General features: G+C 43.0%; 1 protein-coding gene across 2 annotated transcripts in view; it reads right to left on the bottom strand.

The window, feature by feature from the left end:
- The window catches only part of CDC14A (cell division cycle 14A), a 183,090-nt gene that overhangs the window by 58,889 nt on the left and 108,063 nt on the right, over positions 1-16,138 (bottom strand). For both annotated transcript variants that reach the window (XM_068964128.1, XM_068964127.1), the window contains exons 8-9: positions 13,247-13,334; positions 3,500-3,730 (exon numbers count right to left, since the gene is read on the bottom strand). In XM_068964128.1, the coding sequence (XP_068820229.1) occupies positions 3,500-3,730; positions 13,247-13,334 (319 nt within the window). The remainder of the gene's footprint in view (positions 1-3,499; positions 3,731-13,246; positions 13,335-16,138) is intronic.

Consider the following 16,138-nt stretch of genomic DNA (forward strand, 5'->3'; position numbering starts at 1 on the left):
ATATAAGATTTATTGGCTTTCATGTTTGTGCCCAGAGTAAATATTTTAGGTTTCTGCAGAGCTGTTAAGTCCTCAGACATCTGACAAGACTACTGTACAGGTAATCATTTTGATAGAATACAGCTGCACAGCCTGAGGCAGGAAGCTGGGTCGGTTTCCAGGGCACTCCTTTCCAAGTCACCAATCTGGGTCTCAGCCTGGGGAGAGGATGGCCTTCTCTACAAGATAACACTGTCTCCCCCTGCATCCCTCCCATACAGGAGGCTACCTGCTCCCTTGGTTAGGCTCTTCATCACACAAACTCACAACCAAAAAGAAAAAGGTGGCACAGAAATTTTTCAAATTTCTCTAAAACTAAAAGTTACTTCCCCGTTTTAAAGAGTCTATAATTTAGATCTATAAAAAGAACCTACTTAGCACTCAATAGTCAGGAGCTCTTACCACAACCCAACAGAATAGGAACAGTTCACTAAGTTTCTATAAAAACTTTAACAAATTTTTTAAAGCATTCATAATTAAAGGGCTCCCTGGCACAGGGAGAGAAGATGTTGAAAAGTCTTCTATTTATACCAAGTTAAACGCTGATTGCCTTACAGTTTCAGGCATTTTCTGAAACCCCTACCGATCATCAAAAATCACATAGTGAAACATCACAACGTTGCCACTGTTTAATGATTATCTGTGCTGGAAAACTTCACAAAATCACGGCCATTCGTTTTATCAACCAGAAGGCAAGCTGCAGATACTGAATCGTTATGAGATTTTGCACATTCCCAGAAAATTAGTTTCCAGTTTATCTCTATTTTTAGTACTTTACATTGAGACATGAAATAGTCATTCTCTTTTCAGCAGCTACCAAAGTTCATTTGACATCAGAGAAGTCTCTCTCCCTCCTCCTTAGAATTCAATTAAAATGCTCTATGCTGTTTTAATTCCCAGGAAATTAAATTGACTTAATTAGGGCAGATGTCAAAATAATTAACAGGCCTATAGTAGCTAAGTATGCTATTAAAAGCATTACAGCTGTAATTAAATCAAAGGTGTAATCCTTGCAAAAGAACCCTACATGTGTGTACAAGTGGAAGCAAATGAAATAACTCTCAAAAAAATGTCACCACCTGTAAATGTGACCTTCGTATATGAGAACTGACTTCATTGCTAAAGGATCTGATTAAAATATTTTTTTAAAACCCTGCAATATAAAATATAGATATTTCTTAAAATATTCCTTACAAGGTCGACAATTACAGCTCAAGGATATAATAAAGAGAATATCTGTAAAAAGAACGTTTAACACCAGAGCGTCTTATTTTCCCAACGTTTGTTAGGTGAGGAATAACATCAAGAGATATGCGGAGTTTTAATGAAAGCTTTGCATTTCCCCTCCCCTGTCAATCCAAGACATGACATAGCTCAGATGGTAAATCATCTGCCTGCAGTGCAGGAGACCTGGGTTCGATTCCTGGGTCGGGAAGATCCCCTGGAGAAGGCAATGGCAACCCACTCCAGTATTCTTGCCTAGAGAATCCCTTAGACAGAGGAGCCTGACAGGCTACAGTCCACGGGATCGCAAGAGTCGGACACGACTTAGCGACTAAACCACCAAGACATGACAGGCAGAGAAACTACATACCTTGGCAACCAAAAAACTAACTGACTAAGAAATAAGGACAAATTAATCCCATAAGAAATACTGCTTTTTATGACACAAAAGCTTTGAAAGAGACCACGTGAATAGCTCCTACTAAACGTCAGCAACTGCCATATTCTCATTAGCTTTCGAGTTCCACCGACACTTGACATTCAGTGGTCTCCTGGTATCCGCGAGGGGCTGGTTCTGGAATCCCTGTGGATTCTAAAACGTGCGGATGCTCAAGTCCCTTCCAGTCACAGTGGCGGATGCGCACCCTGCGCATACTAAAAGCTGGCCAACGGCATGAGAAATGCAGGCTTTTCCTCGGGCCTAGGCAATCTTTAACAAAATGAGACAGAGGCAAAGCCAGGCGCACAGGCATCACACGGGGGACAGCCAGAGCGCCGCCACCCCGCCGTGACCTGGGCAGAACGGGAAGCACCAGTCTAGAGACACCTTCCTAGCACATCCACCCTCCCACTCCCCCACCACCCGGGAGACGGAAGTCCAGCCGGTCGGGGGCCCCATCCTGCTGAGAAACGCGGAGGCGAGGAAGGGGTTCCTGTTCTCGTGGACGAAGCCTGACCCAACCGAGGAGCCCGCAGCTGAACCAGGGGCCACATGCAGCTGTTTCCATCGCCCAGCCTCTCCCAAAATGCGGCTTTCAGTTGCTGCTCACATTTTCAGCAAGTACCTCCACCTACTCAATTCTTAAACATAGAAACAAGGGCCTACAAAACAGTATTTTAATTTGTCAGAACCAAGGCCATGCTCGTCGGAGTAAGTCAGTTACAGCAGCACTAGGCACAGGAAAAGAACAGGACAATCCCCAGCACCTACTAGACAATTTGCATAAAACGCCCCAGAAACCGGGTTCTCAGACGAAACCCCGGAGAACAGCACCACCCAGCGGCAGCACGAAAAGCCGCATGTGAGCAACGAGAGGCTCCGCCTGTGATGGCCGAAGCAGTTTCTCCTTGCTGAAACCGAAGACCCCAGTAAAATACCTTCCACCGTGCTGGAAAATCTACAATGCGAGCCTTCTCAAAGCCCAACAACTAGGCTTAAAGACGGTTATTTCGTACTTTCTGAGTAGCTGACACATGGTTGCCACGTAAAATACAGAATATATGTTTGGTGTGATATTTGAGACAGGCTAAAAAAAAAAAGTACTCGCTGTTTAAAATTCAAACTTAACTGGGCATCTTGTATTTTTATTTGCAAATCTGGCGACTCCTGTCCCAAAGTACCCTCTCCTGGAGGCCAGAGATGCATTTACACAAGTCTTTTAGTCATTCAGAGGCAGTAACACACTTGTGGCAAGGAAGCTAGCGATGAGCCAGGTACACTACCGCTCCCTAGCAACGGGCAGGGAAGACATTCGGTTCCACGATGCTGAAGGCTAATGGGGGGAGGGATGCTGTGTGCTTAGTCGCTCAGTCATATCCGACTCTGCAACCCCATGTACTGTAGGCCGCCAGGCTCCTCTGTCCATGGAGTTTCTCCAGGCAAGAATGCTGGAGTGGGTTGCCATGCCCTCCTCCAGGGGATCTTCCCAATCCAGGGATTGAACCCAGGTGTTTGGCATTGCAGGCGGATTCTTTACCATCTTGAGCCACCAGGGAAGCCCAAGAATACTGGAGTGGGTACCCTATCCCTTCCCCAGGGGTTCTTCCCAACCCAGGAATCGAACTGGGGTCTCCTGTTACCAGCTAAGTTGGGGAGGGTGCGGGGAGGAGGGGGTGGTCCAGGGTTCTGAAACCAAACCCATTTGTTTCCTAAGAAGCTAACTGGTTTTGTTCCGCCTGTTGCGCTGCCTTTGGTCTCATCCCCTTCCAGTGCCCACCAAGGCCTCCTTGCTCGCACCTTTGCAGTGGACGGCGATCGCCCCCTCGGTGTTCTCGCAGATATTCAGGAACCTCCGCACGATGTTGTCGCTGGGAGTGCTGCCGTCGATGAAGAAGAGGTCATAGTGCTCGAAGCCCGCATCTGTGAAGCGTTTCGCCTCATAGATCTTTTTGTTCAGCCTCACGACCGCCGTCACGTTATGCTTTTTGAAATAAGGAAAGTAGGCTTCGGGGGCGTGAAGAGGATAACCTAAAGGGAAGCAGGAGGTGTAAGCAAAAGGCACGTATGTTGCCTCATGTAACCCAGGAACACGAAAACTCTTCAAGATAGAGATCAGTCTCAACAGAGCTTAGAAAGAAAGTGCATTTCAGGAGAGGCTGAGGTCGAAGCACCTTCCTAAAAACAGCCAGCTGAATAACTGGAGAAAAACACCATTGGAGGGAAAGAAGAAAAAAAAAAATCTGAGTATTGTAAAGAAACTCTTGAACAGTTCAAAACCTTAACCTCTTAGGATTCAAATCCCAGGAGCACGGGCCCTCCAAGCCAAAAACAAAGGCATTCATGAGGGCCTCAGGGTGCACACTAGGCCTGGGAGGACTCTGTGTTTTTTCTTCCTCTTGACAAATACTTTTGAGCTACAGTTAAAGCCTTTTTACCAGATGTATAGTTTTAATCTACAGTGCATTCCCCCACTGAAGAGTATACTGAACACCTACTATGTCCAAGTCACAAGTGCAAGTTCTTTTAATCCTCAGAGCAACCTATTAAGATAAAAATAGTAAACCCCATGTAACAGTTAACTAAAAGAGGTTGAGTAATCAGTTTAGGAGATATTTTCTTTTTTGAGGCGAACAGGTGGTCAGCCTCCAAATGCCTTATGTTGTGAGTGGGTCCAGCACCATGTGACTATTGCTGGGTGCTGGGTTACAGATGCATGACCTGTGCCTGCGTGCTAAGTCACTCTAGCCATGTCCTACTCTTTGTGACCCCATGGACTGCAGCCCACCAGGCTCCTCTGTCCATGGAGTTTCTCCAGGCAAGAATGCTGGAGTGGGTTGCCATGCCTCCTCCAGGGGATTTTCCCAACCCTGGGATGGAACCATTGTCTCTTACAACTCCTTCATTGGCAGGTGGCTTCTTTACAACTAGTGCCACCTGGGAAGCCATACGTATGACCTACGCTTGGCCAGTCACGACGGTGACCACTGGGGGCTCTGACCACTGCAAGCCTTACCTAGCGGCCCCAGGGCTTAAAGGGACTCATTTCTCAGCACACTGATTACCACGGCTGTAACCCATTCAGGGCACACCAAGTGAGCTGACCTCACTCAGGACTCATTCACCACTCAGGACTCCAAGCATGGTGGGCAGCAGCAGCCAGCAAGGCGACCCAGCATTTTCGCACTGTGTCCTTGATTGTTTTTCCTGCTGTCTCGAACCTCGAATATGCTGGTTGTTTCCTATTTTCTCTTAACTGCAAGCCAATAAGAGGCTTGGGTGTACATGTAACATTTCCCAAACTACCTTTCCCACTGGTTTTCTGTCAGTTTGAAAAATGGGAGGCACTAAAATACAGCCGGAACAACTGGAGGCCAGAGGAAGAAGAGACACCTTCTGTTTTCCTGCCAGCATGGCTTCTGCAGAAGAGAGGAAGCCCCAGCTTAGTTTGGCACTCCCAGCACCAGCCAAGCCTAACAGTCCCCACTCCTCAGGCCCCAAGTGCCAGTACCAGCCCTTCAGAGCTCCCAGGTTGCTGGTCTCACATTTTCCTTTCTGTTCCCTTAACCCTGGCCTTAAAGGCAATAACTATTTCTTCCTTAATATGCTGGGTTTTTTTTTTTTTTTAGAGTTGCCCTTTTACTTTTTAACTTTCTTTCTAGCAAATTCCTTGGGGTTCCCTGGTGGCTCGGAAGGTAAAGAATCTATCTGCAAAGCTAGAGACCCGAGTTTCATCCCTAGATTGGGAAGATCCCCTGGAGGTTTCTGTTCAGTCATGTCTGACAGGGACTGCAGCACGCCAGGCCTCCCTGTCCTTCATCATCTCCTGGAGCCTGCTCAAACTCATGTCCACTGAGTCAGTGATGCCATCCAGCCATCTCGTCCTCTGTCGTCCCCTTCTCCTCCTGCCCTCAATCTCTCCCAGCATCAGGGTCTTTTCTAATGAGGCAGCTGGTCCCATCTGGTAGCCAAAGTACTGGAGTTTCAGCTTCACCATCAGTCCTTCCAATGAATATTCAGGATTGATTTCCTTTAGGACTGACTGATTTAATCTCCTTGCAGTCCAAGGGACTCTCAAGAGTCTTCTCCAACACCACAGTTCAAAAGCATCATTCTTCAGTGCTCAGCCTTCTTTATGGTCCAACTCTCACATTCATACATGACCACTGGAAAAACCGTAAGTTTGACTATTGGGACCTTTGTCAGCAAAGCAATGTCTCTGTTTTTTAGTTTGCTGTCTAGGTTTGTCATAGCTTTTCTTCCAAGGAGGAAACATCTTTTAATTTCATCTCACCATCTGCAGTGATTTTGGAGTCCAAGAAAATAAAGTCTGTCACTGTTCCCATTGCTTCCCCATCTATTTGCCATGAAGTGATGGGAATGGATGCCATGATTTTCGTTTTTTTAATGTTGAGATTCCAGCCAGCTTTTTCACTCTCCTCCTTCACCTTCATCAAGAGGCTCTTTAGTTCCTCTTCACTTTTTGCCATAAAGGGTGGTGTCATCTGCATATCTGAGGTTATTGATATTTCTCCCTGCAGTCTTGATTCCAGCTTGTGCTTCATCCAGCCCAGAATTTCACAGGATGTACTCTGCATATAAGTTAAATAAGCAGGGTGACAATATATAGCCTTGATGTACTTCCTTCCCAATTTAGAACCAGTTCATTGTTCCATGTTCACTTCTAATTGTTGCTTCTTGACCTGCATACAGATTTCTCAGGAGACAGGTAAGGTGGTCTTCTTTAAGAATTTTCCACAACTTTTTGTGATCCACACAGTCAAAAGCTTTAGTGTAGTCAATGAAGCAGAAATAGAAGTTTTTCTGGAATTCTCTTGCTTTTTCTATGATCCAATGCATGTTGGCAATTTGATTTCTGGTTCCTCTGCCTTTTCTAAATCCAGCTTGAACATCTGAAAGCTCTTGGTTCACATACTGTTGAAGCCCAGGCTTGGAGAATTTTGAGCATTACTTTGCTAGCCTGTGAAATGAGTGCAATCGTGTGGTAGTTGCCCCTGGAAGAGGAAATGGCAGCCCACTTCAGTATATTTGCCTGGAGAATTCCCTGGACTGAGGAGCCTGGAGGGCTATAGTCCATGTGATTGCAAAGAGTTGGACACAACTGAGCAACTAACACTTTCAGTTTCTAGCAAATACCTTCTATTGGATCCCTTCCTTCTATTTGAAATAAAGTGGTTTCCAGTCCTGCCTGGATCCTGCTGAGATATGATCTTCCTTAGAGCCTGCTCATTTCCTAAATCTCATTTTCCAGCCTTCCATTGGAGGCTATGAGCTCCCCAGCATAATTCCAATGTGCCTTTTTGGTTTAATTTACCAGAATTCTGCTTCCTGCAATCAAGAGCCCTAACTGGTACACTTGGCCAAGGTCACACAAGGGATAGAGGCAGAACTGGCAGATGGGCCTAACACAGCCCAAATACATGATTTTAACAAACCATGCTACTTTGGCGCAAACAAGTAATGCAGAGTTTATTTAAAATCTTCTGTGTAGAAACAGTGACTTATACACATTTAGAGAAAACAGATGCTTTTCAACTTAGGGAAAAAAAAACAGATCTTTTTCCCTAGTTGGTTTGTGTGCTCAAATCATTTCCCAGCCTAAAGGGAGAAATAACAAGAGCTCTTCTGTTGTGTAAGGAATGGGAAGGAGAGGGTTCATGAATTCATGGCATGGGAACCTTCCCATGGTATGATGGGCTGACAAGGGCTTCTGACCCTAGCTTCCTAGCACACTTGGCACCTCCATGATAGCACCTGTCATGAAGTGTGCTAATGGTTCTTTGGTACTGTCCCTCCCCTCCTCCGCAGAAGGCACTGGCAACCCACTCCAGTACTCTTGCCTAAAAACTCCCATGGACGGAGGAGCCTGGTAGGCTGCAGTCCATAGGGTCGCTAAGAGTCGGACACGACTGACCAACTTCACTTTCACTTTTCACTTTCATGCATTGGAGAAGGAAATGGAAACCCACTCCAGTGTTCTTGCCTGGAGAATCCCAGGGATGGAGGAGCCTGGTGGGCTGCCGTCTATGGGGTCGCACAGAGTCGGACGCGACTGAAGTGACTTAGCAGCAGCAGCAGCTCCCCTCCTCCACCAAAGCTGTGAGAGCTTCTCTTTTCATATATGAATTTCCATCATAAGTAAACAGCATTACAGATAATATACCTAAATCTACTGTCAATAGAAACTATGTATATCTTTTGAGAGAAGAACACTGAACAGGTATCCAGATTTGGCAATAGGGCATTGAAAAAAGTAACAATAATGGTAATAATCATTATTACCTAATATATATTGAGTACTTCTATATGCCAGTCCCTAAGCTAAGTGTTCCATGTATATCATCTCAATAAACCTTACTCAGTTACCAATGCCTGGAAAAGTTAACTGACTCATGCACACACTGCTGGGAAGAGACAGAGGCAGCGTTTGAACACTAGCAGTCAGATTCCCAAATGAAAGCTTTCCGTTTACCTTCGATAACAGGAATAAATGGGCTTCCCTGACAGCTCAGCAGTAAAGGATCTGCCTGCCATGGCAGGAGCTTTTGGGTTTGCTCCCTGGGTCGGGAAGATCCCCTTGAGAAGAAAATGGCAACCCACTCCAGTATTCTTGCCTGGGAAATCCCATGGACAGAAGAGTCTGGTGGGCTATGGCCCATGGGGTCACAAAAGAGTCGGGCTTAGTGACAGAACACCAGTCAGATTCCAGGGCCTGTGCTGAGGCTAATTTCAGGCAAGGCCCAACTCCATTCTATGTTAGAAAAGGGGACGTTATATGAACATGAAGGGCTGCACTTACTACAGTCGGTGAGCATATATCTTAAAAATCCTCAAAAAAGTGTTTCAAACAAGTTATAACCAACAATGGCAATATCCTCTGACTTCTAAACAACTGTTTGTGGGTGTTTTAACTGTGTTCAGATGCTTCTGATAGGGGACTGGTTTTAGCAATGTGGAGTGTGAGCTGATGGACCATTCAAACAAACCTTCCTCCATCTGGTCGCTAGATGGAGCCCTGGCATCATAAAGCTCAAGCACTGCCCTGGCGCTGACCAAGATTTTCAGAAAGAGGGATTGTAAAAATGCATCTCTTCCCAGCCCCTCACTTTAAAGTTAGGAAACTTCAGAACAGTGAGGTCAAATGACCAATCTACCCATTCTTTATTAAAAGCTAAAACGGCAATATAGGCAGGCAAATTGGAAAGCAATAAAATATGTTTATTAGGTTCTCTAATGATAACACTATAATCAGAGTATCTGCTCTCTAATGACACCTGTTAATGTGCCCAACACTGCGCAAGACACTTCCTAAACAGTCTCTGTTGTGTGTGTGCTCAGTTGCTCAGTCATGCCCGACTCTCTGTGACCCCATGGACTGTGGCTCACCAGGCTCCTCTGTCCAGGGGATTTCCCAGGCAAGAATATTGAAGTAGCTTGCCATTTCCTCCTCCAGGGGATCTTTCCCTCTCAGGGATCCAACCCACATCTCTTGTGTCTCCTGCACCAGCAGGCAGATTTTTTTTACCACTGAGGATATCTGTAATCCTCACCAAATGCCTACAGAGTGTATCCCACTTTCCCCCTTTTGATACTGAGGGAAGTTGAGGAACTGGTATAAGTTAACACAGCCAGTTAACTGATGCAATGGACATGAACTTGGGCAAACTTTGCGAGATGGTGAAGGACAGAGAGGCCTGGCGAGCTGCTGGGGTCACAGAGTCGGATATAACCAAGCGACTGAACGAGAACAACCATACAACCAGTTGTGGGCAGAGCCAGGCTTCAACCAGCTCAGGCTCTACACCTTGAGCTTCTCCCCCTAACTGAGCCAGCTGACACTTCAAATTGTTGGGATTCTCTGTTCCAAGCTGTCTTTCTCTGTGCTTTTGACTTTCTTTTTAAGGTGGAAATGAGAAGGACATTGCCACCTGAGAATTTGGGGGAGTTTTTTTGCGAGAATTTCGGGGATTTTTTTTTGCAAAAATTTGAAATCGAATTTGTCCTACTGCTCTATTAGTCAAGTTTATTAACCGAAAAGGGGGTAGGGTTCCTCCCTTCCAACTCGTCAAAAAAAAATGTGAACAAAGATGGCTGAAAGGAATTCCTAGTTAGTCTCTGCTGACACAACACACACTTAAGACTATCATAATGCTTTCTGCCAGATCCCAAGATTTTAGGGCTTCCTTTTACTACATCCTAGCAACAGTTATTTGAGTGTTAATTTCTTAAAAGTATACCTTTTCTAAGTGAAGTCATTCAGTCGTGTCCAACTCTTTGTGACCCCATGGACTGTAGCCTACCAGGCTCCTCCGTCCATGGGATTCTCCAGGCAAGAGTACTGGAGTGGGTTGCCATTTCCTTCTCCAGGGGACCTTCCCGACCGAGGGATCGAACCCAGGTCTCCCGCATTGTGGGCAGATGTTTTACCGTCTGAGCCATACCTTTTCTACTAACAAACCCCCTAAAATGACTTTCAGCCTCCCCAGGAAACACAGGGTTTCTCAACTCAAAAAAGAAAAAAAGAATGTGCCAGGATTTCACCACAACTGGATTAAGTTTACTAATTACATCAAAAAATATTTTAAGTTCAAAAAGGACTCTTTACCTTAAATTAAAACACTTTGCAAAAAATATAATGACACTGTCAGTGACTATCAGATTTTAAAATGGGGATTCTGGTAAAATATCAATATTCTAACAATTACAGCCTTAAATGAAATTGCTCTAGACATAAAAACTGAGAAGTATTACATAAGCAGCACTTTCAGATCTTTTTTTTTCCCCTCAATGTGAGAGGGCACAATATACGTATTCAGAAAAGAAAAGACGTATATAGAGTGATGAGTTGACGGTGGTTATTTTTAGACAATATAACTACACATGACTTTTTATCTAGATAGCTTAAAGTTTCTATAGTGAACATGTTTTTCCTCTGAAGTAAAATAAAGAACACAGAATTTGGAATCAGTGACCTATGTTTGAATTCACACAATGCTACTTTCCAGCTCTGCCAACCTGGGCAAGTTAGGTTACCAAGCCTCCATCTTCTCATCCACAAAATAGCTACCACCTGCTCCAGGGAGTGGTTCTGATTATTAAATAGATGAAGTGTGCACAAAAGGCTTAGCACCACTCCTGGCACATAAGCAAATGGTAGCTAATAATTTAAGATTTTTGACAACTAAGAACTGACACATAAAGTATTCATGTCCTTTTACCTTGTGATTCTTCTTCTGAGAATATAGAAAAGAAACTGGGGCTGCAAAAAAGATATATGGACAAGTATGCCACCCACTACAGTTTTTAAAAAGTGAAAAACTGTGAATAACCCAGATCTCATTCAAAAATTAATCAAGTAATTATCAAAACTATGGTATAGTCATTGAATGCATTCATGGAAAATTATAATGAAGATCTACATTTATCATGAAGATTTCTCATTATCTATATTTATAATGAAGCTCTCCTTGCCATAGAAAGGAGTCTGTGATACGTTAAGTGAAAAAAAGTTGCTATAAGACATCAATCATGTTATAACTCCATGCTGATAAAAAAAAAGAAATATTTTTGTAAGTCTGTGTGTGTGTGTGTGTGTGTGTGTGTGTGTGTGTGTGTGTGTATTCTTTAGGGAAAAAAAATGTATGCCAAAAACAAAAAAAACAGATAAACAGAAAATTAAAATCCTCAATAATCCCACCACCAACTAGTAAACGTAGAAAACATAGTTACAATTATAGATCACTTTTTATGCTGCTAATATTAGTTCATCTGCATTTTCTTCTTTTTCAAAAATGATAATCAGGCATTACCTCTATAAAAATATTTTAAATGGTTTTTAAAAATTATACTCCTCAGCTTCTCTTTAAGGAAATTTCATTTAAAAATGAAATCCTAAATGGTAAAATTCTTTCAGCTTCATGCAAAAACAAACTCACTACAGAAACCATATGCCTACTAAAGTTTTCTGGGTCTGAGTTGGGTCATTTTGCACAAAAGGGAGAGTTAATCAATCCTGTCTTGAAGACCAACTCTGGAAAAGCAGTTCCCTCAGGCACTTAACAAGTTATTCCTAACAATCCAACAGAACAGAGGTTAATCAGTCAATATCTGGAGTGAAAAAGACTCATGAGCAAATTTGTGAATAAGATCTAACTCTGGCTTCAGTACAGTGACCACCTGTTTGTCAGGAGGATTACCCATCCCCAGAGGAAAACCATAATTCAAGCAGAGTTCCCTGGGAGACAGATGATAGGTATGAAATGATAGGCACATGTGTGGAAACACGAACAAATGATCAAATCCAAATGCATGAATAACCATATGCAATGAAACTAGATTTTGGAATAAATAGTTATGAAGATGATGATAATTTAAAGAAGAATAAATCTAGAATAGGGGTTTTAAATTATGTTTCTTTGGAGGACTAGAGTTCCAACTGTAAGACCAGATAGGGGGCAGGAAAAAGATGACTTATTATGTTCATGGGTGATATTTTTAAATTTTATGTATTTCTCCCATAAATTATTCTTAAACCTTTGGTGCCTATCATTATTTGTGTTCTAGGCAATGTGAGGTTAAAAAAAAAATAAGTAAAATAACATATGCTCATGAGGAAACTCACATAGCCAACCATATTTCATTCAAAAGGCTTATTTTTATTAAATTTATTTATTTTTAATAGAAGAAGAATTGCTTTACAGTATTATGTTGGTTTCTGCCAAACATCAACATGAATCAGCCATAGGTATACCTATCTATGTCCCTTCCCTCCAGAGGCTTATTTTTAGTCTTTTTTTTTTTCCTGAATATGTATGCCTCTGGCTATACAAAGACTGCAAGTAAGTAGTTTAACTTTTGTCAGCTGGAAGATTGTTCCTAGTTGTCACGATGGAACTGAACAGATCAGTGCGGTAACAGGGTTTAGAAGCTATACTCTGGGCTGAAGTACCACCAGTTCTGCATATTACTCTGTGAACTTGGGCAAATTCCCTGCTCATAAGCCTCGGTTTCCTCCTCTATGAAATGGAGATAGTGCCTACACCACATAGAATTGTGTGTGCACTAAATGAGATGATGCTGTGATTAGCTGGTAACTAGCACACAGTAAGTACTTTATAAACGACACCTATCATCACCATCATCACATTATTAATTGTGTTGTTCCCAAAAGAATACTGTGATGTGCAACATGCCTCTACCACCAAATAAACCTGAGATCAGCTGATAGAATTCATCAACCTGCTTATTGTTGTGATCAGCTGGTTTCTCAGATTCTTTAATAATTTGGTCAAGGTAAAGTGAACACACTATTAACAGCAACCTACAAATTTGCTAGTTTTAAACAGTGATTATAGTTCCACTTACTAAACTCTAAATTTAACATACTAATTACTACTGTTCGATTTTTTAATTAATAAATATTCTTTGGAGAATATTACCAAAAGAAAGCATTATCTTAGGAAATCAAGAATTGAAAGAAGATGAACTAAAACAAATTTTTGGAGGGTAAAGTAAAGAAAAACCTACCATTTTCAATTTTGCTTTTGGGATGTGGTCCACTAAATGCTAAAAATTTTCCTGGAACAATCCAGTTGAAGTCACCATTTTCAACTCGCTGGGAGGATTTTGTGAGAAAAGAGAAGAAAAATATTTTATAATCCTTATACAATTTAGAAAACCCTTACAAATAAAACTGCTTTTCACTCTATTAGTACTAGACTAACTGGACATATATGAAGACAAAATAATACAGCTTAACAAAAAAATCTGATTCTCAAAATGTTTATGCATTTTTATCTAGAAAAGTTTAGAAAACTTTATTTAAAGTGGAGATACTTTGCTGAAAATAATTTTGTCTCTTGGCTACTCTGCAATGAAAATGAAATGAAAACAAACATTGCTTGTCCTGGCGAGAAATAAAGGCAAAAAACAGAAGACATAAAATACAAGCACTTTCCATGAATATGGTAAACATCCTTTAAACAATGAAAAAAAAAAAACCTGAAACTATCTGGGTCATGAGGAACACATCTCCATTTTTTGTTTGTTTTTGCAGGTTGCCATATTTTGTCAGTGCTGATCTTTAGACTGGGAAACAGAAGTCAGGAATGAGAGACAGGCTCATCAAACCCTCATGGTATACCACAAACTGGAGACAGCCAGGGTCTACTGCAGGGGCTACAAACCCAAAAGTCATAAGGGTCTGGCAAGAGACATCAGCTCAGTTCAGTTGCTCAGTCACATCTGACTCTTTGCAACCCCATGGACTACAGCATGCCAGGCTTCCCTGTCCATCACCAACTCCCAGAGCTTGCTCAAACTCATGTCCATAGAGTCAGTGATGCCATCCAACCATCTCATCCTCTGTTATCCCCTTCTCCTCCTGCCTTCAATCTTTCCCAGCATCAGGGTCTTTGCCAGTGAGTCAGTTCTTCCCATCAGGTGGCCAAAGTACTAGAGCTTCAGCTTCAGTATCAGTCCTTCCAATGAATATTCAGGACTGATTTCCTTTAGGATTGACAGTTTTGACCTCCTTGCAGTCCAAAGGATTCTCAAGAGTCTTCTCCAACACCACATTTCAAAAGTATCAATTCTTCGGCACTCAGAGTTCTTTATGATCCAACCAACTCTCACATCCATACATAACTACTGGAAAAACCATAGCTTTGACTAGACGGACCTTTGTCAGCGAAGTAACATCTCTGCTTTTTAATACGCTGTCTAGGATTATCACAGCTTTTCCTCCAAGAAACAAGCATCTTTTAATTTCATGGCTGCAGTCACCATCTGTAGTGATTTTGGAGCCCAAGGCAGTGGCTTGCTGCAGGGTCAGGAACACGAAATAAATAGATGGGGAAACAGTAGAAACAGTGTCAGACTTTATTTTTGGGGGCTCCAAAATCACTGCAGATGGTGACTGCAGCCATGAAATTAAAAGACGCTTACTCCTTGGAAGAAAAGTTATGACCAACCTAGATAGTATATTCAAAAGCAGAGACATTACTTTGCCGACTAAGGTCCGTCTAGTCAAGGCTATGGTTTTTCCTGTGGTCATGTATGGATGTGAGAGTTGGACTGTGAAGAAGGCTGAGCACCAAAGAATTGACACATTTGAACTGTGGTGTTGGAGAAGACTCTTGAGAGTCCCTTGGACTGCAAGGAGATCCAACCAGTCCATTCTGAAGGACATCAGCCCTGGGATTTCTTTGGAAGGAATGATGCTAAAGCTGAAGCTCCAGTACTTTGGCCACCTCATGCGAAGAGTTGACTCATTGGAAAAGACTCTGATGCTGGGAGGGATTGGGGGCAGGAGGAGAAGGGGACGACCCAGGATGAGATGGCTGGATGGCATCACTGACTCGATGGACATGAGTCTGAGTGAACTCTGGGAGATGGTGATGGACAGGGAGGCCTGGCGTGCTGCGATTCATGGGGTTGCAAAGAGTCAGACACGACTGAGCGACTGAATTGAACTGAACTGTGCATAAGTCCTTTTGAAGCAGGTCGCCATCACCTTCATTACCCCTACCATAGTTTGGCCTCAGGCCAAACAACAGAAAGGGAACACAGCCTTGCCCATCAACAGAAAATTGGATTAAACATTTACTGAGCACAGCCCCACTCATCAGAACAAGACCCAATTTCCTTCACAGTCAGTCTCTCCAATCAGGAAGCTTCCGTAAGCCTCTTATCCTTATCCATTGAGAGAAGACAGAACGAAACCACAATCACAGAAAACTAACCAAACTGATCACATGGACCACAGCCTTGTCTAACTTAATGAAACTATGAGCCACGCCGTGTAGGGCCACCTAAGGTGGACAGATCATGGTGGAGAGTTCTGACCAAACGTGGTCCACTGGAGAAGGGAATGGCAAACCACTTCAGCATTCTTGTCTTGAGAACCCCATGAACAGTATGAAAAGGCAAGAAACATATAAATAGAGGCAAATGCTCCTCAGTCCTAGCCAACTGACCACAGGAAAGTTGATTGATATGACCGATCTTCCAACTGGATGTTCATGTAAAATCTCTATATTTGAAGTATTTTAAATTAAGTTTTTAAATACTAGTAAACCAAATAAAACACATTAGTGGACTGACTTTAATCAACAGCTCTCAGTCTCTGCTCTACACACTCTAGGACCCTCAGGAAACACCTGAACACCAGGCAAGGGGTCGAGCATCCTCCCACTCCTCCTTTATCGCCTTCACTTTCTTCCCTTCCTGGTGTGCCTCTGAACCCATGGAACACCGGGGCAGGATTGAGGGCACCCAAACTTTGCATGCTACTGGGACACAGTTGTGCAGTGCATCACAAAACATACGTATATCTTCCTCCCGCAAGCATTGTTTAGCCCACCCCCAGCCCCTACTCCCACCCCACCACCAGGTGCAGCCTCCAGTCTCCAAGCCTCC

This window comes from Capricornis sumatraensis, chromosome 2 (assembly GCF_032405125.1).
Source record: "Capricornis sumatraensis isolate serow.1 chromosome 2, serow.2, whole genome shotgun sequence".
NCBI classification, from domain to species: Eukaryota; Metazoa; Chordata; class Mammalia; order Artiodactyla; family Bovidae; genus Capricornis; species Capricornis sumatraensis.